The sequence below is a fragment of the Scyliorhinus torazame genome, chromosome 3, assembly GCF_047496885.1.
Source record: "Scyliorhinus torazame isolate Kashiwa2021f chromosome 3, sScyTor2.1, whole genome shotgun sequence".
In the NCBI taxonomy this organism is placed as follows: Eukaryota; Metazoa; Chordata; class Chondrichthyes; order Carcharhiniformes; family Scyliorhinidae; genus Scyliorhinus; species Scyliorhinus torazame.
Window position 1 is genome coordinate 303773627 of NC_092709.1, and position 25187 is coordinate 303798813.

General features: G+C 45.2%; 1 protein-coding gene across 8 annotated transcripts in view; it reads right to left on the minus strand.

Annotated features, from left to right (window-relative positions):
* The window catches only part of ark2n (arkadia (rnf111) N-terminal like PKA signaling regulator 2n), a 161168-nt gene that overhangs the window by 86584 nt on the left and 49397 nt on the right, over positions 1-25187 (minus strand). For 4 of the 8 annotated variants that reach the window (XM_072497480.1, XM_072497478.1, XM_072497479.1 and 1 more), the window contains 2 exons: positions 11634-11765; positions 3600-4433 (listed from right to left, as the gene is read on the minus strand). In XM_072497480.1, coding sequence (XP_072353581.1) covers positions 3600-4341 — 742 coding nt within the window. In that variant the 5' untranslated portion in view covers positions 4342-4433; positions 11634-11765. Of the gene's footprint in view, positions 1-3599; positions 4434-6391; positions 6519-11633; positions 11766-25187 lie in introns of all 8 variants that reach the window. The other 4 variants (XM_072497484.1, XM_072497481.1, XM_072497483.1 and 1 more) reach the window with 2 other exon arrangements.

The following is a 25187-nucleotide window of genomic DNA, read 5'->3' on the forward strand; positions in this document are numbered from 1 at the left end:
GACAGTCTTAAATTGGTTGTCAGTGTAATTCTTAGCACACAGGACAGTTCAGCAAAATGCTACAAAAATAGATACCTTTCTTCACAGACAGAAAGAACATGCACACACACTGTGCCGGTTTCAATGGAACAAAATAAGTGACAGCCATTCTCTGGGGCAATGACCTGACCAGATCCAACCTTGTCAGGTTTGAATCTTTTTTTTTGTTTTTATAAATTTAGAGTACCCAACTAATTTTTTCCAATTAAAGGGCAATTTAGCGTGACCAATCCATCTACCCTGCACATCTTTGGGTTGAAGGGGCGAAACCCACACAAACACGGGGAGAATGTGCAAACTCCACACGGACAGTGACCCAGGGCCAGGATCGAACCTGGGACTTCAGCGCCATGAGGCAGTGGTGCTAACCGCTGCGCCACCATGCTGCCCCGTCAGGTTTGAATCTGAACAAAGTTTGGCAGTTAATTATCAGTCATCAGTTAAATGGTGTATTTTCCATGGTAACACCTCTTCCAGAGTCCAGCCTGCCACCCAATCAGCACTCTCTTATCATGAAGTATAAATTCATAGAATTTATATCATAGAATGCACATTCGGCCCATCTAGTATGCACCGGCTCTTGGAAAGAGCAGCCTATTTAAGCCCACACCTCCACCCTATCCCGTGACCCACCACCCACACCTAACCGAAGGGCAATTTAGTGCGGTCAATCCACCTAACCTGCACATCTTTGGACTGTGGGAGGAAACTGGAGCACCCGGAGGAAACCCACGCAGACACGGGGAGAACGTGCAGACTCCACACAGATAGTGACCCAAGCTGGTAATCGAACCTGGGACCCTGGAGCTGTGAAGCAACTGTGCTAACCACTGTGCTACCGTGCTGCAAATTGTTGTTCCCTTTACATTTGGAATTCTTGCAAATGTCCCACAAGTTTTGACATGTGTCTTTTACACAAGTTCTGTACTACCAAATGACAGCAAAGATAGTCAGTTTAAGAAAACAAGTTCACACAAATTGAAAAAAAAATGGCAATCACTCAGGAAGGAAAATAATTTAAGACAGCTAGATATTACTGCAATTGTTTAAATTTGGGTGTAATTCGCATCTAAACTCAATAAGCCCATATAAGAGAACTAATCTGGGGAAAAAATCTCCATACCTTTTCTTCTGTATTTTACATCTAGAAATAAAATTTAAAGAACTACACCCTCTTGACTGCCCTCCCAACTAGACAATTTATTTTGTTGAGTGTCATGCCTATGCTGAAGTAAGCTTGCAGCATGGAGACAAAACATTTTGGGCCCAACTCAATGCTCTCCATCACTCCATGCTGCTCACAATAAAAAGAATGTCACAGCAAGCGCTTTCTATGCTGTTTTCACAAGAACACTCGATGAATATTTCTTGCACCTTGCTATATTCTTTCCTGAACTTTGCTTTTAAAAGTATCATTGCCTTGTTGGGTCAACACAAAAAGCCAGCATTATTTGTGTAAACAGTTGACAGGCAAAGGAGCATAACTTCCAGTATAGACTCAATGGGCCTAATAGCCTCCTTCTGTGCTGCAAAAGACTGCGAACACCAAAGCTTCTTCCATTGTGAGCTTAATATGCAAACATGGAACATTTCAAGATGGATTTGTGGATACATCGTAGATCAGGAACCACGTTCCCGTCTCGAACCCAGGGATGCTGAAGCTTATTATAGCAACCTTCTCCTGGCCAATCTGAGAACTGCCAACCCAATATCAATTAGAATTCAAAAATGAGACATTTGTGGTCTACTTGACAGTTGTTAAATTGATAAACTCACTGGGTTTAGTTTTGTTTATATTTGCATTCAAATTCATCCTGTCTATTCTGATGATCAAACTAATACAATGCCAACTGGCACACAATAATAAAAATCCTGCCATGACAAATGTGATTAAATTAAAATTGCTTAAAAAGTGTATGTATTTTTTTCACACAAAGCATAGATCAAGAATTGACGCTAATGCAATGCTGTAAGAAATAGTACATACATGAGCAATAAACATTTCTCATTCAGGACACTCATCCAGATTTCACTTGTCATTCGTGGAAAGAAAACCCATTTGCTGCTCTGTACTGTCATTTGTCATTGGTGCATGGTGCAATTGATTTTGCACTACAATGTCATTCGATGTCAACAACCCGACGTGATCAAGTTTAATGCTGTTTGCAGTTAAAAAATGTCATTGTTATTTTGTTTTACAAACAATCAAATTAACACCAGCTACCAGTGTTACCCCTACAGAGGTAACAACTAATTTCTTTACAGTGTCAGTTGTAGATATAATTTTTTTAAAATGTTTTTATTCATGCAAGGGATGTGGGTGTCGCTGTCTGGGCCCATCACTAATTTGAGTCAACCATATTGCTATGAATCCGGATTCAGACTAGGTAAGGATGGCAGATGTCCATCCCCTACAGGACATCCGTGAACCAGATGCGTTTTTACGACAATGGTTTCATGGTCACCATTAGAATTTTTAATTCGGATTGCCTTGGGAGGGGGGGTTCAAACCCAGGACTCCGATCATTACCCTCTGGATTAATAGTGCAGTGACAACACCACTACGCCACCGCCTCCCCTGTGACCCAGGACCTAACACCAGGAGTGATGTCATTGGTTAATTTTAATTTCTTTTTATAAAAGTGCCCAACTATCGTTTTCCAATTAAGGGCTAATTTTAGTGTGGCCAATCCACCTACCCTGCACATCTTTGGGTTGTGGGGGCAAGACCCAGGGAGAACGTGTGTTTAAAATTTTATAGCAGGTTGGACCATGATTTTACAAATTTAACCTTCTAGGGGGCGAACGTATATAGGAAGTTGATGCTCTCCAAGAAAATGCTCAAGTTAACTACTTTGTCAGTGAGAATAGTGGTACAGTTCTACTGCACTGCAAATTACAAGAGAAAGAATGAAAACCATTCCTCTTTAATTACCCAGAGTATCTTTACACTTCTTGCATCCAACTGAGGCTTTCACTTTTATCACTTTATACCATGGAGCAAAATGGTCTTTGCAACTGCACAGAATGCATTAACATGGTACTACATAAGCAACGTAATGTAGGTGCTCGCTTACAAAGTCAATATATATTTTTAAACAATGGTTCAATTTTATATGTACTTAATTCATCAAAAGACTAAACGCTGTTGCTTTATCAAGCATGTTAAGGGAAATTGAGGCTCATAGCAACATTGCTACCTTTCTCCAAGGGATGTAGGAAGAGGAACTTGGTATGCATTGAAGGAGATAAAAAGATAATAGTGGTGTCAGGGAACTATGAAAGAGCATGAACTCTTGAGGAAGGAGTGGGTTTGATAAGCTTTTATGTTCTACTAATGGAACCAGAAAGCAAAACTGAATGGCGAGGCAGTCATAAACAACATTATTTAACACAAACTGACATAAAGCAATATATAGGTTAAGAAATTATATTTTATTTCTAAAGCCGTCACCTAAAATCAGGAGGAAAGTTAAATGAAAAACTACACAGGCCACCCAGTTGCTACTTTTCTCTTTCATGGGTTTATAATTACTGTTGTAAAGAATGTTCGTAAATACCTGGAATCTCTGCACTAATCGTCCTCTTGCCACTTCCAGAGACCTCATCCTCGGATGAACTTGTGCTGGAGTCACACGTCAAGTCACTATCACTCGTACTGCTGTCCTGCAGCAGCGTGTACTTTTTCCTAGCTGCTGCTTCACGTTTCTGTCGTAGCAATCGTATCCGTTCCTTTTGCTTCTGGGTTCTAACCTTTGAAACACGGCCATTTTGCTTGTCAATTGATGAGCGATTCTTTTTAGGAGCCATGGTTGATGTTTCACTCTCAGACCTGGATCGTCGGGATTTTCTGGCAACTGCAGGACCAGACCCTCCTGAAGGATCCTCGTCTACAGCCACATTTACCTGAGGTGCCTCATTCTCTTCTACAGATGAAAGTGTGTCAGAGTCTGCCAAATGACCGCTGGAAGAAGGGGAAACCATACACTGATTTGAAGAGTCACTATCATAGGTTCGGCCAATTGTTTGCTTATCACTGTCTGCAGATGGAAGTTGGGATTCTGAAGAGTCTTGCCCGAGTTCCATCAACAAACAAGTTTCAGCAGATAGCCCACTTAGTTTCAGTGGACGGTTACGGTCCTCTTTTCTCAACTTGGCTGTTGAGGTCTCTTTCTGAAATGACCCATCATCTTCCTTGCTGGTGTCACCAACTTTTGTCTCAATACCTTTTGTTGAAGTCTCAACTTCCTCCAGACCATCCTGGGATGAGAAGTCTGCCTTCTCTGCTGCTTCCATCTTCATGTCACTTAGCTTAAGCGCTCTCTATCAAAGACCATTGAGCACGGAGAGTACCAGGACTGAGAAGGTGTGTGCTCAGTTAAAGATTTAATAACCTAAAGGAATAGAGAATTCATAGGTTAGGATAGGATAAAAAAGCAAATAAAAAGTTCTTAATTAGATCAGTTTGTTTCCATCTGTGCATATAATTCTTAATCCGGCAGAACATTGGTGGCACAGTGGTTAGCACTGCTGACTCACAACGCAAGGGACCCAAGTTCAATTACAACCTTGGGTGACTGTCTGTATGGAGTTTGCACATTCTCTCCGTGTCTGTGTGGGTTTCCTCCATGTGCTCCGGTTTCCTCCCACAGTCCATAGATGGGTAGTTTGGGTGGGGTGGCCATGCTAAATTGCCCCTTAAGTGTCCAAAGATGTGCAGATTAGGTAGGGTTACGGGGATAGGGTGGGGGAGTGGACCTAGATAGGGTGCCTTTTTCAGAGGGTCGGTGCAGACCCGATAGGCTGAATGGCCTCCTTCTGCACTGCAGGGATTCTATGGATTATTTACTTTGATAATGGGAGGAAATACATCACCTTTCAGAGGCTGCACAGAAATAGTTTCCTTTTATGAAAGCATATGCTGGAAATCTGAAATTAAAACAGAAAATGCTAGAAGTACTCAGCAGATCTGGCAGTATTCAATTGAGAGAGAAACAGAGATAACCTTTAAAGTTATGACCTTTCATCAGAACTGATGTAACGATAGATCACAGGTTGGAGATATTAACACTGTTTCTCTCTCCACATATACTGCCTGTGAATACTCTCAGAGTGTTTTCAACATTTTCTGTTTTTATTCATAATAGACTCCTTTCATCTGACAGGGAACCTCTCTCCACAGTCTCATAGTCTGGTAATCCAATCCCAAACTTCAGCTTTCTTTTAAACTGGTATTTAAATCTGCATTCCAGCATCCAACCTCTCAACTCTGGTGCTATTAAATCAATTTTTCTAAGCCCTACAGAAGATTTGTGGATTCAGTTTCACCTGGGGACAAGAGATGTTATAGGAGCAGGTTGGTAAGAACCAAAGTTTAAAGATCCACTTAAGTGTTTGCATGAACCAATCATAAATGCCCAGATTTGTAATTTTGCTCACATGTACATTTTAAATTACTTATTTTGAGAAAAGATTGTGAACTTAATGCTCTTTTTTTTCCCCAAAAGAAAAACAAATTGAACAAAAATCAAGTACAGGTCTCAATTCATTTCTTTGTTTCACAAACTACAATTGTATTGACTGTGAGAATAGTTTAAAAAACAGAAAAGGAGGGAAGTGAGTTAAGCCAAGGGCAGAATCACATGAATAGCATTTCCAACCCATTACCCCTCAAATCATTGCTCCTTATAATCTTTATTGTCACAAGTAGGCTTACAATGACAAGTATTTATTGTGACAAGTAGGTCACAACAATGAAATTACTGTGAAAGGCCTCTAGTCCCCACATTCCGGCACCTGTTCGGGTACAGGGAGGGAGAATTCAGAATATCCAATTCACCTATTAGCACGTCTTTCGGGACTTGAGAGGGAACCGGCGCACGCGGAGGAAACCCACGCAGACACAGGGAGAACGTGCAGACTCCACACAGACAGTGACCCAAGCCGGGAATCAAACCTGGAACCATGGAGCTGTGAAGCAACAGTGCTACCCACTGTGCTACCGTGAAAAGTGTTCACTGTAAAATATTGCCTGTTCAAACCTTTAAGAATCCAACTTCATAATTAACTATGTTCCTAAATAAGTTTGTTACAAAGCCGGAACAAGTCAGAATTCTGATTGTTTGTCACTAATATCAGAGATTTAATTCATAGTTGTTTCAAGACTTAAAAAGTGTTTTCAGCTGGTGACTAAAGGACAACAGAAAGAGGATGCAGTGCCAGCTTCAAATTCACTGCTTACATAAGTAGGAAAGTTTTGCAGCTATTTCTTGTTCCTTTGGCCCAAAATTTCAGGTTCAGATTTTTATTCATTTCAGGATGTGTGTGTTGCCGGCAAAACAACATTTCTTACCCATTTCAATTTGCGCTTAGTGGTGGAGAGATTGATCAGTTGAGGCGTATTTTCAATGGAGTTTAGAAGAATGAGAGGAGATCTAATGGAGGAGACGTAGACTTGATGTTTCCCCTTGTTGGACATTCTAGAACGAGAGGCCATAGGTTTAGGCTAAGAGGTGGCAGATTTAAAACAGAAATGAGGAGGAATTACTTCCCTCAAAGGGTTGTGAATCTGTGGAATTTTCAACCCCAGAGTGCAGTGGAGACCAGAACACTAAACAAATTTGAAAAATTAGATAGGCTTTCAATTAGTAGAGGGATGAAGGGTTATGGGATATGGGCAGTGAGGTGGAGATGAGATCAGCCATGGTCACATTGAATGGTGGTGCAGGCTCAAGGGGGCTGCATTGCCTATTTCTGCTCCTCGTTCTTATGTTCTTTTTTTACCACTGGTGAAGTTTGATACAACTGACTGGCTTGTTAGATGAAAGCAAAATACTGCAGATGCTGGAGATCCAAAACAAAAACAAAGCTCTGAAAAAGCTCAGCAGGTCTGGCAGCATACATGGAGATAAAACAGAGTTTAAGGTTTTGAGACCAATATGACTTCTTCAGAACTTGAGGGTTGCCTGGGCTGCTGAGTTTTTACAGTATGTTCAGTTTTTGTTTGAGTGGCTTGTTAGGTCAGCAAAGAGTCAACTATGCTGATGTGGGACTAGAGTCACATATAGACCAGATGAGTAACAGAGCAGGTTCCTTCCCTAAAGAACATTAATGAATCAACTTGGCCTTTAAGACAATCTGGCAGCTTCATGGTCACTTTTACTAATGCCTTTTTATTTGCAGATTGAAATAAAAAAATCAAAATCTCAAACTATCATGCGACATGAACACATATTGGATTACCAGTCGAATATCATAACCACCAAACCAGTTGCAGGAGTTCCCACAATCCCTTCAACAATACATCTACTCCAACCTTTTTAAAAACACTTTACTTGTGAGTATCTTCAAGCTGGAAAGGAAACCCTAAATACTAGAGAATCATCATGGAAAGAAACTGAACATGGAAAGAATTTAAAACATTTTACAAACAGGCATGGCAGGAGACCTCAAAGCCTTGCCATGCTCCTCCTGTTCTATGTGGGAAGCCTGAACACTTCCAGTGTCCAGGGCCAACATGTGTGCACAAAGTGTCTCCAGCTGCAGGTCCTAGAAGCCTGGGTTTCAGAGCTGGAGTGGAAGCTGGGGACACTTTGGCATATCCATGAGGCCAAGAGAATAGCACAGTGGTTAGTACCGTTGGTTCATAGCGCCAGGGACCCGGGTTCAATTGTAGGCTTGGGTCACTGTCTGTGCGGAGTCTGCACGTTCTCCCCATGTCTGATTGGGTTTCCTTCAGGTGCTCCAGTTTCCTCCCAAAAGACGAGGTTGTTAGGTGAATTGGACATTCTGAATTTGCACTCAGTGTACCGGAACAGGCGCCAGAACGTGGCGACTAGAGGATTTTCACAGTAACTTCATTGCAGTGTTAATCTAAGCCTACTTGTGATACTAATAAAGATTATTATTATTAGAGAGGTGGTCACATCACAGGCTAAGACTCCAAATAAGGGAATGGGTGACCACCAGGCAGAGCAAAGACTAGGCTGGCAGTCCAAGAATCTCCTGTGGCTATTCAACTGCAAAATAGATATACCGCTTTGGATGCTGTTGGAGGAAATGGCCACTCAGGAGAAAGCAGCAACAGCCAAATTTGATGCACCATAGTCAGCTCTGCTACATAGGGGTGGAGTACAAAGTGTGGGATTGCAATAATAGTAAGGGGAATTGATAGATATTTCTGTGGCCGGAAACAAGACTCCAGGTTAGCATGTTGCCCCATCGTGCTTCGGCCAAGGATGTTTCAAAATGGTTACAGGACATTCGGTTGGGGGGGGGGGGGGGGGGGGGGGGGGGGGGTGAACAGCCAATGGTTGTGGTACACATTGGTACAAATGGCATAGGTAAAAGGACCAGGGTCAAGGTCCTAAAAGCAGAATAAGGAAGTTGAAAAGTAGGACCCCAAAGGTAGTGATGTCAGGATTACTAACAGTGCCTCTAGCTAGTCAGAGCAGGAATAGCAGGGTATATTAGATGAATATGTGGCTGAAGAGATGGTGCAAGGAGGCTTTCAGATTCCTGGGATATTGGGACCAGTTCGAGGGGAGGTGGAACCAGTACAAACTGGACGGGTTACACCTGGGCAGCACCGGGACTGATGTCCTGGGGCAGTGTTTGCTAGAGTTGTTGGGGAGGGTTTAAACTAAAATGGTATGGGGATGTGAACCAATGCAAGGAGTCAGAGGAGGGAGAAACACAGACAAGAAGACAGAAAGGGGAATAGGAAAAGTAATAGGCAGATAAATCAACGGCCATCTAGTTGTGCGAGTACCCTTGGGGATGAGCGACCATAGGGTGGCACGGTAGCACAGTGGTTAGCACTGTTACTTCACAGCGGCAAAGACCCAGGTTTGATTCCGGTTTGGGTCACTGTCTGTGCAGAGTCTGCACCTCCTCCCAGTGTCTGCATGGGTTTCCTCCGGGCACTCCGGTTTCCCCACAAGTCCCGAAAGACATGTTTGATAGGTGAACTGGACATTCTGAATTCCCCTTCAGTGCACTCAAACATGATCTGGATTGTGGAGACTTGGAGATTTTCACAATAACTTCATTGCAGTGATAATGTAAGCCTACTTGTGACACCATTAAAGATCATTACATGATAGAATTCGTCATCAAGATGGAGAGTGACATAGTTGATTCTGAGACTAGGGTCCTGAATCTAAATAAAAGAAAACTATGATGATATGAGGCGCGAGTTGGATACGATGGATTGAGGAACGCTGCTGGAAAGGCAATGGCAGCATTCAAAGGGCACATTGATGATCGGCAACAATTGTTCATTCCTATCTGGCGCAAAAGTAAAACAGTAAAGGTGGTCAAACCATGGCTTACAAGGGAAATTAGAGATAAATCCAAGGAAGAGGCATACAAATTGGCCAGAGAAAACAGCAGACTTGAGGATTGGAAGCAGTTTAAAAATCAGCAACGGGGAACAAAGAGATTGATTAAGAAAGGGAAAATAGAGTGCAAGGATAAGCTTGCGGAGAACATATAAACTGACTGTATTAGTTGCTATAGGTACATGAAGAGAAAAAGAGTGGTGAAGACAAATGTAGGTACCTTGCACTCAGAAACAGGGGCATTTATAATGGGGAACAAAGACATGGCTGACCAACTAAATACATACTTTGGTTCTGTCTTCAAAAAGGGCGACACAAATAATGTACCAGAAATATTGGGGAACACAGGGTTTAGTGAGAGGGAGGAACTGAAGGAAATCAGTATTAGTAGGGAAATGGCATCGAGAGAATTGATGGGCTTGAAGGTCAATAAATCCCAACGGCCTGATAATCTACATTCCAGAATACTTAAGGAAGTAGCCCTAGAAATAGTCAATGCATTGGTGGTCATCTCCCAAAATTCTATAGACTTTGGAACAGTTCCTACAGATTGGAGGGTAGCTAATTTAACCCTACTATTTAAAAAGGGAGGGAGAGGGAAATCAGGGAATTGTAAACCATTCACCTCGATGTCAGCAGTGGGGAAAATGCTAGAGTCCATTATAGAAGATTTAATAGCAGAGCAATCAGGTGACTGGCTGTATGGAGTTTGCACTTTCTCCCCGTGTCTACGTGGGTTGCCTCCGAGGTGCTAGTTTCCTCCCACAGTCCAAAGATGTGCAAGTTAGGTTGACTGGCCTCGATAAATTGCCGCTTAGTGTTCAAAGGTTAAGTGGGGTTACAGGGATACGGTGGGGTGCTCTTTTGGATGTAGGTGCAGACTCAATGGTCCAAATGGCCTCCTTCTGTACTGTTGTAATTTTTAAATTTTTTTAAAATTGGAAAACAGTGGCAGGATCAGACAGAGCCAGCATGGACTTATGAAAGGGAAGTAATGCTTGACAAATCTAATGGAGATGTTTGAAGATGTAACTTGTAGTCAGTGGATGTGGGTTATTTGAACTTTCAGAAGGCTTTCGACAAAGTCCCACATTAGAGGTTAACGTGTAAAATGATGAGATGGATGGAAAACTGGTTTCCAGACAGTCAACAAATAGTAGGAATAAATGGGTCTATTCCAAATGGCAGCAAGTGGCTAGTGGGGTACAACAGGGATCAGTGCTAGGATCCCAGCTATTCACAATATATATAAATTATTTAGACAAGGGAACAAAATGTATTATCTTCAAATCTGCAGATGATACAAAATTGGGTGGCAGGGTGAGCTGTGAGGAGGATGCAGAGTTCCTTCAGTGTGATTGGGACAAGGTGAGTGAGCAGGCAAGTGCATGGCAGGTGCAGTATAATGTGAATAAATGTGAAGTTATCCACTTGGTAGCTAAAACAGGAAATCAGATTATCTGAATGGCTATAGATTAAGAGAACGTGCAATGAGAATAAGCATGAGGTTCAGCAGATGGTGAAGGCGGCAAATTGTAAGTTGGCCTTCATAACAAGAGGATGAGCATAGGAGCACCAATTGTACAGGTTGTGATGAGACCACGCCTGGAGTAGTGTGTGCAGTTTTAGTCTATTTATCTGAGGACGGATGTTCTTGCTATGGAGGAAGTGCAGCAAAGGTTTACCAGACGGACTCCTGGATGGCAGGACTGGCATATGAGGAAAGATCGAGTTGGTTAGGATTATGTTTACTGGAGATTTGAGGAATGAAGCGGGATCCCATTGAAGCTTATAAAATTCTAACAGGGCTAGACAGGGTAGATACAGAAAGGATGTTCATGATGGTAAGGGAGTCCAGAACCAGGGGTGAACCATTTAGGACTGAGATGAGGCAAAGTTTCTTCACCCAGAGAGTGGTGAACCTGTGGATTCGCCATCACAAAAAGCAGTTGAGGCCAAAACATTGCATGTTTTTAAAAAGGAATTAAATATAGCTCCTAAAGGAATCAAAGGATATAGGGGGAAAGCGGAGTTGGATGATCAGCCATGATCATAATGAATGGCGGAGGACGGTCGTAGGGCCAAATGGCTTACTCCTGCTCCTATTTTCTATGTTTGTGCAGAGGTGGATGGAATCCTCAGTCCTATTATACATCAAATTTATGGCCAAGGCCAAGGTAACCAATTTTCCACAGAGTCTAACATAGAATAAAAAAATGACGAGAGCATAAGAACTAGAAACCCAAAACTTACTCCAGTTAGCTAAAGTAAACAGGAAACTACACGGGAGAATGAATCGTTCAGCAGACCTTGAGGTGCAACCCAAGATCATTCTCATTTTGAGTTCCAACGAGGTGAGAATGCAGAAATCATGGTCCAACAACCCTAGAACAGAGACAATTTTATTTGAGTGAGGTAAACGATTTTGCAATTCAAGTAATGGAATGATATAAAGTTCATGGTGGACATTGGTATTGCGGATTGGAAATGACCAAGTATACAGATTTTTATTTTTTTTAAAACTCCTTCATCCACCATTTTTCTTCCCACTCTCCTGAAGTTCATTATTGTTGAGCTGAGCTTGTCCAATAAATCATGAAAGTCAAATACTTAGTGTTAGTTGAGAGCATGACCTTGTGTAGCATCACAGTCCAAACTACTCCTGTCCCACTGAAAAGTCTACAAGTATGCACTTTCTGCAGCAATCACTGCAATATGTTTAAAAGCAGGAACACTCACCAATTCTGCCTAGTGCAACTATATATATATATATATATATACATAACCATAACGAAATACAGCAATTTGTAGATTTAAAGACAGAACTTCACACAGGATCAATTAAAAAGATAGTTAAATTAAGTTCCACATGATTATTGTTTTGAGGTTTTTTTTTTAGCACTTTCTTTTAGTGGGGGTAGGTGGATGGGTAATAGTTGACAAATCACCGGCTTCATAAGATGCTCAACACCATCAAGAAATTAAGTATAAAGGACTTCCGGGTGCGGCAATGACCAGCTGAGTCGCACGTTTCGGCAGCTCCCTGTGAAACGGACTTTTGGGCTCTTGATAGGAGCCCCAACGGCAATTTTGACGGCTAAAAACACTGTGCGGTAAACCAGAAGGGAATCCCCCCTGGATACGGATGGAAAAAGGAGGAGAGAGTGGCCAGATTGCAGTGGATCCTTTAGAACAGCGGCAAGGAAGGCAAGCAAAAACCAAGATGGCGTCGGAAGGTGGCAGTTTAACATGGGGCCCTGAACAACAAGAGTTCTTGAAATGCTGTGTGGAAGAGCTCAAAAAGGAAATGAAGAAAGAGCTGTTGGCCCCGATACTACAGGCGATCAAAGGGCTAAAGGAGGAACAAAAGACCCAGGAGCGGGAGCTTCGGGTCGTGAAGGCAAAGGCAGCCGAGAATGAGGACGATATACAGGGCCTGGTGGTGAAGACGGAGACGCAGGAGGCTCATCAGAAACGATGTGTGGAAAGGTTGGAGGCACTGGAAAACAACGCAAGGAGGAACAACCTGAGGATTCTTGGTCTTCCTGAAGGTGTGGAAGGAGCGGACGTCGGGGCATATGTGAGCACGATGCTGCACTCGTTAATGGGAGCGGAGGCCCCGGCGGGTCCGTTGGAGGTGGAGGGAGCATACCGAGTGATGGCGCGAGGACCGAGAGCAGGAGAAATTCCCAGAGCCATAGTGGTGAGATTCCTCCATTTTAAGGATAGAGAAATGGTCCTTAGATGGGCGAAGAAAACTCGGAGCAGTAAATGGGAGAACGCGGTGATCCGCGTTTATCAAGACTGGAGTGCGGAGGTGGCGAGAAGGAGGGCGAGCTTTAATCGGGCCAAGGTGGTGCTTCATAAAAAGAAGATAAAATTTGGAATGCTGCAACCGGCAGGACTGTGGGTCACATATCGAGGGAGGCACCACTACTTTGAGATGGCGGATGAAGCGTGGACTTTTATTGTGGAAGAAAAACTGGAATGAGCGGGTTATTAAAAAGAACGTTCGAACAAAGTGGTGGGGCGAATGTGGGGGGCAAAGAGGGGTTTTATGTACTAATCCTGCGATGTGGTAACTTTTCTCTCTCCCACAGGTGGTGATGGGGGGAGGAGGGGAGGTGGAGGAGATGGGGCGTTGGCCATTAGGGGCGGGGCCAAGGGAGTAGGGTTCCCGCGCTATGATAATCATGGCGGGAATAGAGAAGCAGGAAGGAGGGGGCGTCGCGACGGTGCGAGCCGAGGTCACGGGGGGAAGCCGAGGTCAGCCAGAGTTTGCTGACTTCTGGGAGCAACATGGGGGGAGTAATTACGCTAGCGGGGGATCTAGCGGGGGGGGGGTGGGAGGGGGGAATTACTGGGTTGCTGCTGCTGGGGAGAGGGGGGAGCTGGTATGGGAGAGGTTGGGCGGGGGGGCACCGCCTGGGGGAGATACAGCTGCGTGGGAACCGGGTGAGGAGCTGGAAAAAGGTAATGGCTAATCGACAGGGGGGGGGGGGTAGGAAGCCCCCCCAACTCGGCTGATCACGTGGAACGTGAGAGGGCTGAACGGGCCGATAAAGAGGGCACGGGTACTCGCACACACTAAGAAACTTAAGGCAGATGTGGTTATGTTACAGGAAACGCACCTGAAACTGATAGACCAGGTTAGGCTACGCAAAGGATGGGTGGGGCAGGTGTTCCATTCGGGGCTAGATGCGAAAAACAGGGGGGTGGCTATATTAGTGGGGAAGCGGGTAATGTTCGAGGCAAAGGCTATTGTGGCGGATAACGGGGGCAGATATGTGATGGTGAGTGGCAAACTACAGGGGGAGACGGTGGTTTTGGTAAACGTATATGCCCCGAACTGGGATGATGCCAATTTTATGAGGCGGATGCTAGGACGCATTCTGGACCTAGAGATGGGAAAGCTGATAATGGGGGGAGATTTTAATACGGTGTTGGAACCAGGGCTGGATAGGTCGAAGTCCAGGACTGGAAGGAGGCCGGCAGCAGCCAAGGTACTTAAAGATTTTATGGAGCAGATGGGAGGTGTAGACCCGTGGAGATTTAGCAGACCTAGGAGTAAGGAGTTCTCGTTTTTCTCCAATGTCCATAAAGTCTACTCGCGAATAGACTTTTTTGTGCTGGGTAGGGCATTGATCCCGAAGGTGAGGGGAACGGAGTATACGGCTATAGCCATTTCGGATCACGCTCCACACTGGGTGGACTTGGAGATAGGGGAGGAAACAGGAGGGCGCCCACCCTGGAGAATGGACATGGGACTAATGGCTGATGAGGGGGTGTGTCTAAGGGTGAGGGGGTGCATTGAAAAGTACTTGGAACTCAATGATAATGGGGAGGTCCAGGTGGGAGTGGTCTGGGAGGCGTTGAAGGCGGTGGTTAGAGGGGAGCTGATATCAATAAGGGCACATAAAGGGAAGCAGGAGAGTAAGGAACGGGAGCGGTTGCTGCAAGAACTTTTGAGGGTGGACAGACAACATGCGGAAGCACCGGAGGAGGGACTGTACAGGGAAAGGCAAAGGCTACATGTAGAATTTGACTTGCTGACTACAGGCACTGCAGAGGCACAATGGAGGAAGGCACAGGGTGTACAGTACGAATATGGGGAGAAGGCGAGCAGGTTGCTGGCACACCAATTGAAGAAAAGGGGAGCAGCGAGGGAAATAGGGGGAGTGAGGGATGAGGAAGGAGAGATGGAGCGGGGAGCAGAGAGAGTGAATGGAGTGTTCAAGACAGTTTATAAAAAATTATATGAAGCTCAACCCCCGGATGGGAGGGAGAGAATGATGGGCTTCTTGGATCGGCTGGAATTTCCCAAGGTGGAAGAGCAGGAAAGGGTGGGACTGGGAGCACAGATCGAGGTAGAAGAAGTGGTGAAAGGAATTAGGAGCATGCAGGCAGGAAAGGCCCCGGGACCGGATGGATTCCCAGTCGAATTCTATAGAAAATATGTGGATTTGCTCGCCCCGGTACTGACGAGGACCTTTAATGAGGCAAAGGAAAGGGGACAACTGCCCCCGACTATGTCTGAAGCAACGATATCGCTTCTCTTAAAGAAGGAAAAGGACCAGCTACAATGCGGGTCCTATAGACCTATTTCCCTCCGAAATGTAGATGCCAAGGTCCTGGCCAAGGTAATGGCAATGAGAATAGAGGAATGTGTCCTGGGGGTGGTCCACGAGGACCAAACTGGGTTTGTGAAGGGGAGACAGCTGAACACGAATATACGGAGGTTGTTAGGGGTAATGATGATGGCCCCACCAGAGGGAGAAACGGAGATAGTAGTGGCGATGGATGCCGAGAAAGCATTTGATAGAGTGGAGTGGGATTATTTGTGGGAGGTGTTGAGGAGATTTGGTTTTGGAGAGGGGTATGTTAGATGGGTGCAGCTGTTGTATAGGGCCCCAGTGGCGAGCGTGGTCACGAATGGACGGGGATCTGCATATTTTCGGCTCCATAGAGGGACAAGGCAGGGATGCCCTCTGTCCCCATTATTGTTTGCACTGGCGATTGAGCCCCTGGCGATAGCGTTGAGGGGTTCCAAGAAGTGGAGGGGAGTACTTAGGGGAGGAGAAGAGCACCAGGTATCTTTGTATGCGGACGATTTGCTACTATACGTGGCGGACCCGGCGGAGGGGTGCCAGAAATAATGCGGATACTTGGGGAGTTTGGGGACTTTTCAGGGTATAAATTGAACATGGGGAAAAGTGAGTTGTTTGTGGTGCATCCAGGGGAGCAGAGTAGAGAAATAGAGGACCTACCGTTGAGGAAGGTAACAAGGGACTTTCGTTACCTGGGGATCCAGATAGCTAAGAATTGGGGCACATTGCATAGGTTAAATTTAACGCGGTTGGTGGAACAGATGGAGGAGGATTTCAAGAGATGGGATATGGTATCCCTGTCAATGGCAGGGAGGGTGCAGGCGGTTAAGATGGTGGTCCTCCCGAGATTCCTCTTTGTGTTTCAGTGCCTCCCGGTGGTGATCACGAAGGCTTTTTTTAAAAGGATTGAAAAGAGCATCATGGGTTTTGTGTGGGCCGGGAAGACCCCGAGAGTGAGGAAGGGATTCTTACAGCGTAGCAGGGATGGGGGGGGCTGGCACTACCGAGCCTAAGTGAGTATTATTGGGCCGCTAATATTTCAATGGTGATTAAGTGGATGGGAGAGGAGGAGGGAGCGGCGTGGAAGAGATTAGAGAGGGCGTCCTGTAGGGGGACTAGCCTACAGGCTATGGTGACAGCCCCATTGCCGTTCTCACCGAGGAACTACACCACAAGCCCGGTGGTGGTGGCTACACTGAAGATTTGGGGACAGTGGAGACGGCATAGGGGAAAGACTGGAGCCTTGGGGGGGGTCCCCGATAAGAAACAACCATAGGTTTGCCCCGGGGGGAATGGATGGGGGATATGGAATGTGGCAAAGAGCAGGAATAACGCAACTGAAAGATCTGTTTGTGGATGGGAAGTTCGGGAGTCTGGGAGCGCTGACCGAGAAATATAGGTTGCCCCAAGGGAATGCATTCAGGTATATGCAACTGAGGGCTTTTGCGAGGCAACAGGTGAGGGAATTCCCGCAGCTCCCGATACAAGAGGTGCAGGACAGAGTGATCTCAAAGACATGGGTGGGGGATGGTAAGGTGTCAGATATATATAGGGAAATGAGGGACGAAGGTGAGACTATGGTAGATGAACTAAAAGGGAAATGGGAAGAAGAGCTGGGGGAGGAGATCGAGGAGGGGCTGTGGGCAGATGCCCTAAGCAGGGTAAACTCGTCGTCCTCGTGTGCCAGGCTAAGCCTGATTCAGTTTAAGGTATTACACAGGGCACATATGACTGGAGCACGGCTCAGTAAATTTTTTGGGGTGGAGGATAGGTGTGCGAGGTGCTCGAGAAGCCCAGCGAATCATACCCATATGTTTTGGTCATGCCCGGCACTACAGGGGTTTTGGATGGGGGTGACAAAGGTGCTTTCAAAAGTAGTAGGAGTCCGGGTCGAACCAAGCTGGGGGTTGGCTATATTTGGGGTTGCACAAGAGCCGGGAGTGCAGGAGGCGAGAGAGGCCGATGTTTTGGCCTTTGCGTCCCTAGTAGCCCGGCGCAGGATATTGCTAATGTGGAAAGAAGCCAAGCCCCCGGGGGTGGAGACCTGGATAAATGACATGGCGGGGTTTATAAAGCTAGAGCGAATTAAGTTTGTCCTAAGGGGGTCGGCTCAAGGGTTCACCAGGCGGTGGCAACCGTTCGTCGAATACCTCGCAGAAAGATAGACGGAATGGGAAAAAGAAGGCAGCAGCAGCAGCCCAGGATCGGGGGGGGACGGGGGGGGGGGACGGGGGGGGGGGGGGGGGACCAGAAGGACTCTCAGGGTTGTTAATATATACTGTATAGTATGTATAGGTCGTTGCTACAGATAATTATATATTGGACTGTTAAACTATATTTTTGGAGAGTGTTACTTGTGACAAGGCAGTTGCCAATTAGGGCTAGTTTTCATTTTTGTTATTTATTATTTATTCATTTTTTGTTTATAAAATAGGTCATTGTTATTTGTGTTGTTATAATATTGTGTAAAGGATGCACAATGTACTGTGTTGGTTGACCAAAAATTTTCAATGAAATATTTAATTAAAAAAAATAAAAAAAGAAATTAAGTATAAAAAAATGTATGGGGGCTTCAACTCCCTGCATCACTAACTTTAAAAAACTAAAATAGATTTACATTGGAACAAGTAAATCTACTAATGAAATAATCAGAAGTCACTGCTTAAACATTAAAAATAGTGGTTCACGTTAATAGAATTCTTAGTAACATAAATTTAAGGAGAGAACCCTGGTGGTATGACTTTAAGAATCAAGTATTTAAACTAAAAGCGCTCGGTACTGCAAAGCCAATTTTATTAAAGATCTTGCGAGCAAAAATTTTAGAATCTTTACAAATTTATCAATATACTCAATGTCCTTTTCAATTGGTTTTGTTCTTTTGTCCATGAATCAGAGGCCTGAAAAATTAGAGATATGGGATTCTGAGGTTGTATTTGGACCTACAGATCTTCTTGCTATTGGCATTTTTTTTTACAGAATCCCTATAGTGCAGAAGGAGGCCATTCAACCCATTTAGTCCGCACCCTCTGAAAGAGCACCCTATCTAGATACACGCCCCCAACCTATCTCCGTAACCCAGTAACCCCACCTAATTCTTTTTGGACACAAAGGGGCAATTTATCATGGCCAATCCACCTAACCTGTGTATCTTTAAAGGGGCTGTGGGAGGAAACTGGAGCACCTGGAGGAGACGCATGCAGACAGGGGGAGAACATACAAACTCCACAAAGACAGTTAACCAAGGCTGGAATTGAACCTGGGTCCCTGGTGCTGTGGGGCAACAGTGTTAACCACTGTGCCAGATCAGGTGACCTGTGGTCGTACCGAGTGATGGAGCAGGCTCGAGGGACCTACTTCTGCTCCAATTTTCTTTGTCTATTTTACAAATAAACGGACAGGAGAATTTATACATTCAAAACTTACACAAATGTTTGTCAAGAACCTGGAAGATTTAGCGCAGCATTATACTTGGAACCATGTGTATCACAAGAGTACCAATACACCAGAGTTTCATACATATTGCTTTGAATTACAATGCAAGATAGAATAATCCTAAACATAGTGACACACCAGCAGTGGTTTGTAAATTTACTCTCTACACCTCTTTTTTACGGTTGATCTGGAGATTATACAACCGTATCATAAAAAAGCGGAATAAATACAAATATGATAACCAATGATTTTTGATTTACAGCAAGAAAGCACAATCAGTATGATGTTTGCACATGTCAAAGACAAGAGAAATATACAGGAAAGAACACTGACTTCTTATTAAAGTTGGATTTTTGAAATACTTGTCCAAGTTTGGTTATTTGGAAATGCACATTGACATATGATTCACCAGCTGCATGCTGGTGACAACATTTTCAATGGGGTCATGTAAGGATATGAGCACTGAATTGAATGCAGGTGCAAGGATCAGATTTCAAATATCTGTTTAGCTGAACATTCTACACACGTCAATAAGGTTAGTGAGGAGTTTGTGAACAAATGTCCTATCTGGCACTGATTAATCATTTGAAGTGCAGATGCTGGAATTGTCTGTGGATACATTTGCATGTATAATGAAGAATGATGGCTTACTCCCAGCCTAAAGGAACAGATGATGCATTAACCATCACTGATCATTAGCAATACTGGACTGTATATTGGAGTGGACTTCACCTATCTGGATACATTATTTTTCAACATTATTTGTTCATTTTAAAAAATGTTTGCCACATCAAAAGTCAGTTGTTCTCTTCAGACAGAAAGAGCAACATGGTATCAGGCCACACACCAAATTCAAAGACCGTCATATATTAGTGATCGTGACCTTGTCCAATGATTTTATTACCACAGGGATATTAAGCTTCACCTGAACCACCTCAGATACATTATGCATATCAACTGGCAAGACCAAGTCACCAAATGTTAAATGCAAAATGTGCAAAATCAAAGATCTGAGAATCCTTTGCAAGAACAGCTCTTTGTTAAGTTGGATGATGCTAGACTTCAGTGGATTTTGTCAAGAAGTTGATAAATAGAAGGGAAATTATTTTTAAATTGGAGACAAGCAAACAGGATGCCCATATGTTACAATCCCAGTTGGTGTTATAACTCAACGGGAAGTCCTGTGTTGGTGACCACGCTGAAGTTTTGGAGTCAATCCCGGTATCACTTTAGGTTGGTCAAGGATGATGCCGATCTGAGGGAATCAGGGATTCGAGCCAGGGAGGATGGATGCAAGGCGCCAGGGATGGGAGGAGAGAGGGGGCAGGAGGATGAAGGACCCGTTTCTGGAGGGGCAGTTTGCGAGATTGGAGGAGTTAGACCATAAGACCATAAGACATAGGAGCGGAAGTAAGGCCATTAGGCCCATCGAGTCCACTCCACCATTCAATCATGGCTGATTTCAACTCCATTTACCCGCTCTCTCTCCATAGCCCTTAATTCCTCAAGAAATCAAGAATTTATCAACTTCTGTCTTAAAGACACTCAACGTCCTGGCCTCCACCGCCCTCTGTGGCAATGAATTCCACAGACCCACCACTCTCTGGCTGAAGAAATTTCTCCTCATCTCTGTTCTAAAGTGACTCCCTTTTATTCTAAGGCTGTGCCCCCGGGTCCTAGTCTCCCCTGCTAATGGAAACAACTTCCCTACATCCACCCTATCTAAGCCATTCATTATCGTGTAAGTTTCTATTAGATCTCCCCTCAACCTCCTAAACTCCAATGAATATAATCCCAGGATCCTCAGACGTTCATCGTATGTTAGGCCTACCATTCCTGGGATCATCCGTGTGAATCTCCGCTGGACCCGCTCCAGTGCCAGTATGTCCTTCCTGAGGTGTGGGGCCCAAAATTGCTCACAGTATTCTAAATGGGGCCTAACTAATGCTTTATAAAGCTTCAGAAGTACATCCCTGCTTTTATATTCCAAGCCTCTTGAGATGAATGACAACATTGCATTTGCTTTCTTAATTACGGACTCAACCTGCAAGTTTACCTTTGGAGAATCCTGGACTAGGACTCCCAAGTCCCTTTGCACTTCAGCATTATGAATTTTGTCAACGTTTAGAAAATAGTCCATGCCTCTATTCTTTTTTCCAAAGTGCAAGACCTCGCACTTGAATGAGAAATTTGGACTGGAGCCAGAGGAGAGCTTTTGGTATATGCAGGGTAGGGACTTTGCGAAGGTTTTTCCGACGTTTCCATTAGCACCCGCCTCCTTGTTGAGGAGGTGCTGTCAACGGGGGTGGGCTAGAAGGGGAGGTCGTCTTGGCAATTTATGGGAGGATTCTGGAGGAGGATAAGATGTCCATGGAGGGGATTAAAGCAAAGTGGGAAGAGGAGTTGGGGACAGCATTAGAGGAGGGAGTGTGGTGTGAGGTGCAGCGGAGGGAGAATGCCTAAACCTCGTATGCATGGCTGGGGCGGATACAGCTGAATGTGGTGCACAGGGTGTATCTGACAAAGTTGGACGTTGGTGAGCGATATGGAAGGGGCTCTGCTAACCACGTATATATGTTCTGGTCTTGCCAGAAGCTGGAAAGGTTTTGAAGGTCATTTTTTAGCACAATGACAGCTGTCTTAGATGTAGACATTGGGCCTGGTCCCCTTGGGGCCATATTCAGGGCGTCGGGCCTGCCGGAGGCTGCAGACGGGTGAGGGGGCCTTGCTGATTGCTCGCAGACGGTCAGCTTCTCAACCCTGTGCCTCAGTGTGGCTGAGGGATCTAATGGAGTTCTTAACGCTGGAGAAGGTGAAATTTGTCATGAGGGGGGCAAATGATGGGTTCCACAAGAGTTGGGGTTTGTTCATTTTGCATTTTGGAGAGCTGGTCACAGTCGACCGTTAAGGGGGTGGAAGGAGCTGTGTTGGGGGTTTAATATGCTGGGTATGTTTTTTGTTATTGTAAAATGTTGAAAATTGAAAGAAAAATTCTTTTTTTTTTTTAAAAAATAACTGGACGGGAAGATCCCAGAATGGAAACCTAGCTTAAAAGACAGTAGCTTACTTTTTTTAAAATAAAACGTGGAGGACCAGAGTCACAGGACTGCTAATTAGTTTTAACAAGAGTACGCAGGGGTCCAGCGGGAGGGCGGGCTCGTGAGGTGAGCCAATGCGTGAGCTGGGTACGTGGGCCGGGTATGTGGGCCAGGTGGATAGCCAGGACAAAGTATTGGTTAGTCAAATTGGGAGGGATAGTCAGCTTAGGGGAAGTCAGGTAGGGAGGATAGCTGGATCAAGGGTTAGACGGTTCAGGTCAGGAGGGTAGTCAAGTTGGTGGTGAGATAACTAGGTTGAGGGTGATAGTTAACGGGGGCCGGGGGGGGGGGGGGGGAGGAGTCAAGTGGGATATGTGGTCCTGAGGAATTGAACTAAAGAAAAGAGCATTAGACTGGGATGACCAGTTAGAATAGTGCATTATGGACATTAATTCGGGTTGCAGGGAATGAACAAAGAGATGGGCAAAGCATGGCGAGAGGGGGAGGGGTGGCTATCAGGACTGGCTCTTTGCACAAAGAATGCCACAAAGGATGCTGGGAGGCAGAGGCCCAGAGGAAGGAAAGGAATGTGTAATGAGCCTATCAGAATCAGTGGCAGTTAGATTATATGACCAGGTCAAGGAAAGGGTCTATCGGAATCTTGTATTCGTGTATGTGGAACTTGATACTGCATGAATGTATACGAAACCACATGTGTTGCCTCCCTTTGTCTCACTCGCTCTGGGAGTTAAGAGACATGGGTCTCCTGCCTTCAACAGAGCGAGTGTAAGCTTGCAAGCTATTTGAAATAAATTAAAGGAATTTCTAAATCTGAACTCAGCCTTTTGATTGAGACCAGACTGTGGACAGAAAGAACCCAATTTCATCATTTGGTGGCAGCGGAGGGATTTCTACAGGCGACCACCGGTCATCTGCGAAATTAGAATTGAACTGATCTCGGACGGAGAAAGAGGAAATGGGCCCACGACGTGAGTAGCTGGAAAATGACCATGTCGGTTTTCCTTTTTCGTAGTCTGATGAAGTTTAATCACTCGCACATGGTCAGGTAAGGTCGTCTCAACGAAATCAAAGGTCAGTCTGGCAGATTAGAAAACTAATTTCAATCGATACAAGTACGATTGAGGGCTATAAACTGAGGGAATTCGAGGGGACAATTCAGCTAGGGCCTGAGGGAATGTGCCTCGTAATTCAGTTTGCATGTTGAAAATTAAAATTGGTTGTATTGAATTACACTTTAATTCGGTTAAGCTCTTTAACGGGTTGAGGGAATGTCACAGACAATTCAGTTAAGACCACTGAGGGAATGTTCTGGAGACAATTCAATGCCGTACAATTAGAATTGATTAGAGTTGGATTTTGTTAGGGGGAGATATGTCTTATGAGTGAAAAGGTTGGGGGACGAATGGCCACTAGGGAGAACCAGAGACTTGGAAAATTCAGAACCGTATCAGAAAAGAGGAGGCTTCAGGAATGTTTAAATTTACTTTACAGTTTTGAAGAAGGGAAAAAACGTGCAAATTCAAAGTTTTATTGTCCAGTTGGTTGAGATGAATGAAAGTATGATGCTTTGAATTCCTTTCGTTTGAGTGGAGATCTTGGTGGATGAATGTGTGTGTGTGTTTAATAAGAATTTGTGAACAGGGGCTGTTTAGCACAGGGCTAAATCGCTGGCTTTGAAAGCAGACCAAGGCAGGCCAGCAGCACGGTTCGATTCCCGTAACAGCCTCCCCGAACAGGCCCCGGAATGTGGCGACTAGGGGCTTTTCACAGTAACTTAATTTGAAGCCTACTTGTGACAATAAGCGATTTTCATTTAATTTCCTTGAGTATACCTAGTTTTTAAAATGTTGTGTTTTGCAAAACGAAGTTGCACATCAATTCGGAGGTATAGAGGGGCAGTTAAAAGTGAGATATAAGACTTCCGGGTGCGGCGATGACCAGCTAAGTCACACGTTTCGGCAGCTCCCTGTGAAACGGACTTTTGGGCTCTTGATAGGAGCCCCAACGGCAATTTTGACGGCTAAAAACACTGTGCGGTAAACCAGAAGGGAATCCCCCCTGGATACGGATGGAAAAAGGAGGAGAGAGTGGCCAGATTGCAGTGGATCCTTTAGAACAGCGGCAAGGAAGGCAAGCAAAAACCAAGATGGCGTCGGAAGGTGGCAGTTTAACATGGGGCCCTGAACAACAAGAGTTCTTGAAATGCTGTGTGGAAGAGCTCAAAAAGGAAATGAAGAAAGAGCTGTTGGCCCCGATACTACAGGCGATCGAAGGGCTAAAGGAGGAACAAAAGACCCAGGAGCGGGAGCTTCGGGTCGTGAAGGCAAAGGCAGCCGAGAATGAGGACGATACACAGGGCCTGGTGGTGAAGACGGAGACGCAGGAGGCACATCAGAAACGATGTGTGGAAAGGTTGGAGGCACTGGAAAACAACGCAAGGAGGAACAACCTGAGGATTCTTGGTCTTCCTGAAGGTGTGGAGGGAGCGGACGTCGGGGCATATGTGAGCACGATGCTGCACTCGTTAATGGGAGCGGAGGCCCCGGCGGGTCCGTTGGAGGTGGAGGGAGCATACCGAGTGATGGCGCGAGGACCGAGAGCAGGAGAAATTCCCAGAGCCATAGTGGTGAGATTCCTCCGTTTTAAGGATAGAGAAATGGTCCTTAGATGGGCGAAGAAAACTCGGAGCAGTAAATGGGAGAATGCGGTGATCCGCGTTTATCAAGACTGGAGTGCGGAGGTGGCGAGAAGGAGGGCGAGCTTTAATCGGGCCAAGGCGGTGCTTCATAAAAAGAAGATAAAATTTGGAATGCTGCAACCGGCAAGACTGTGGGTCACATATCGAGGGAGGCACCACTACTTTGAGATGGCGGATGAAGCGTGGACTTTTATTGTGGAAGAAAAACTGGAATGAGCGGGTTATTAAAAAGAACGTTCGAACAAAGTGGTGGGGCGAATGTGGGGGGCAAAGAGGGGTTTTATGTACTAATCCTGCGATGTGGTAACTTTTCTCTCTCCCACAGGTGGTGATGGGGGGAGGAGGGGAGGTGGAGGAGATGGGGGCGTTGGCCATTGGGGGCGGGGCCAAGGGAGAAGCGCGGGCTTGGTTCCCGCGCTATGATAATCATGGCGGGAATAGAGAAGCAGGAAGGAGGGGGCGTCGCACGGTGCGAGCCGAGGTCACGGGGGGAAGCCGAGGTCAGCCAGAG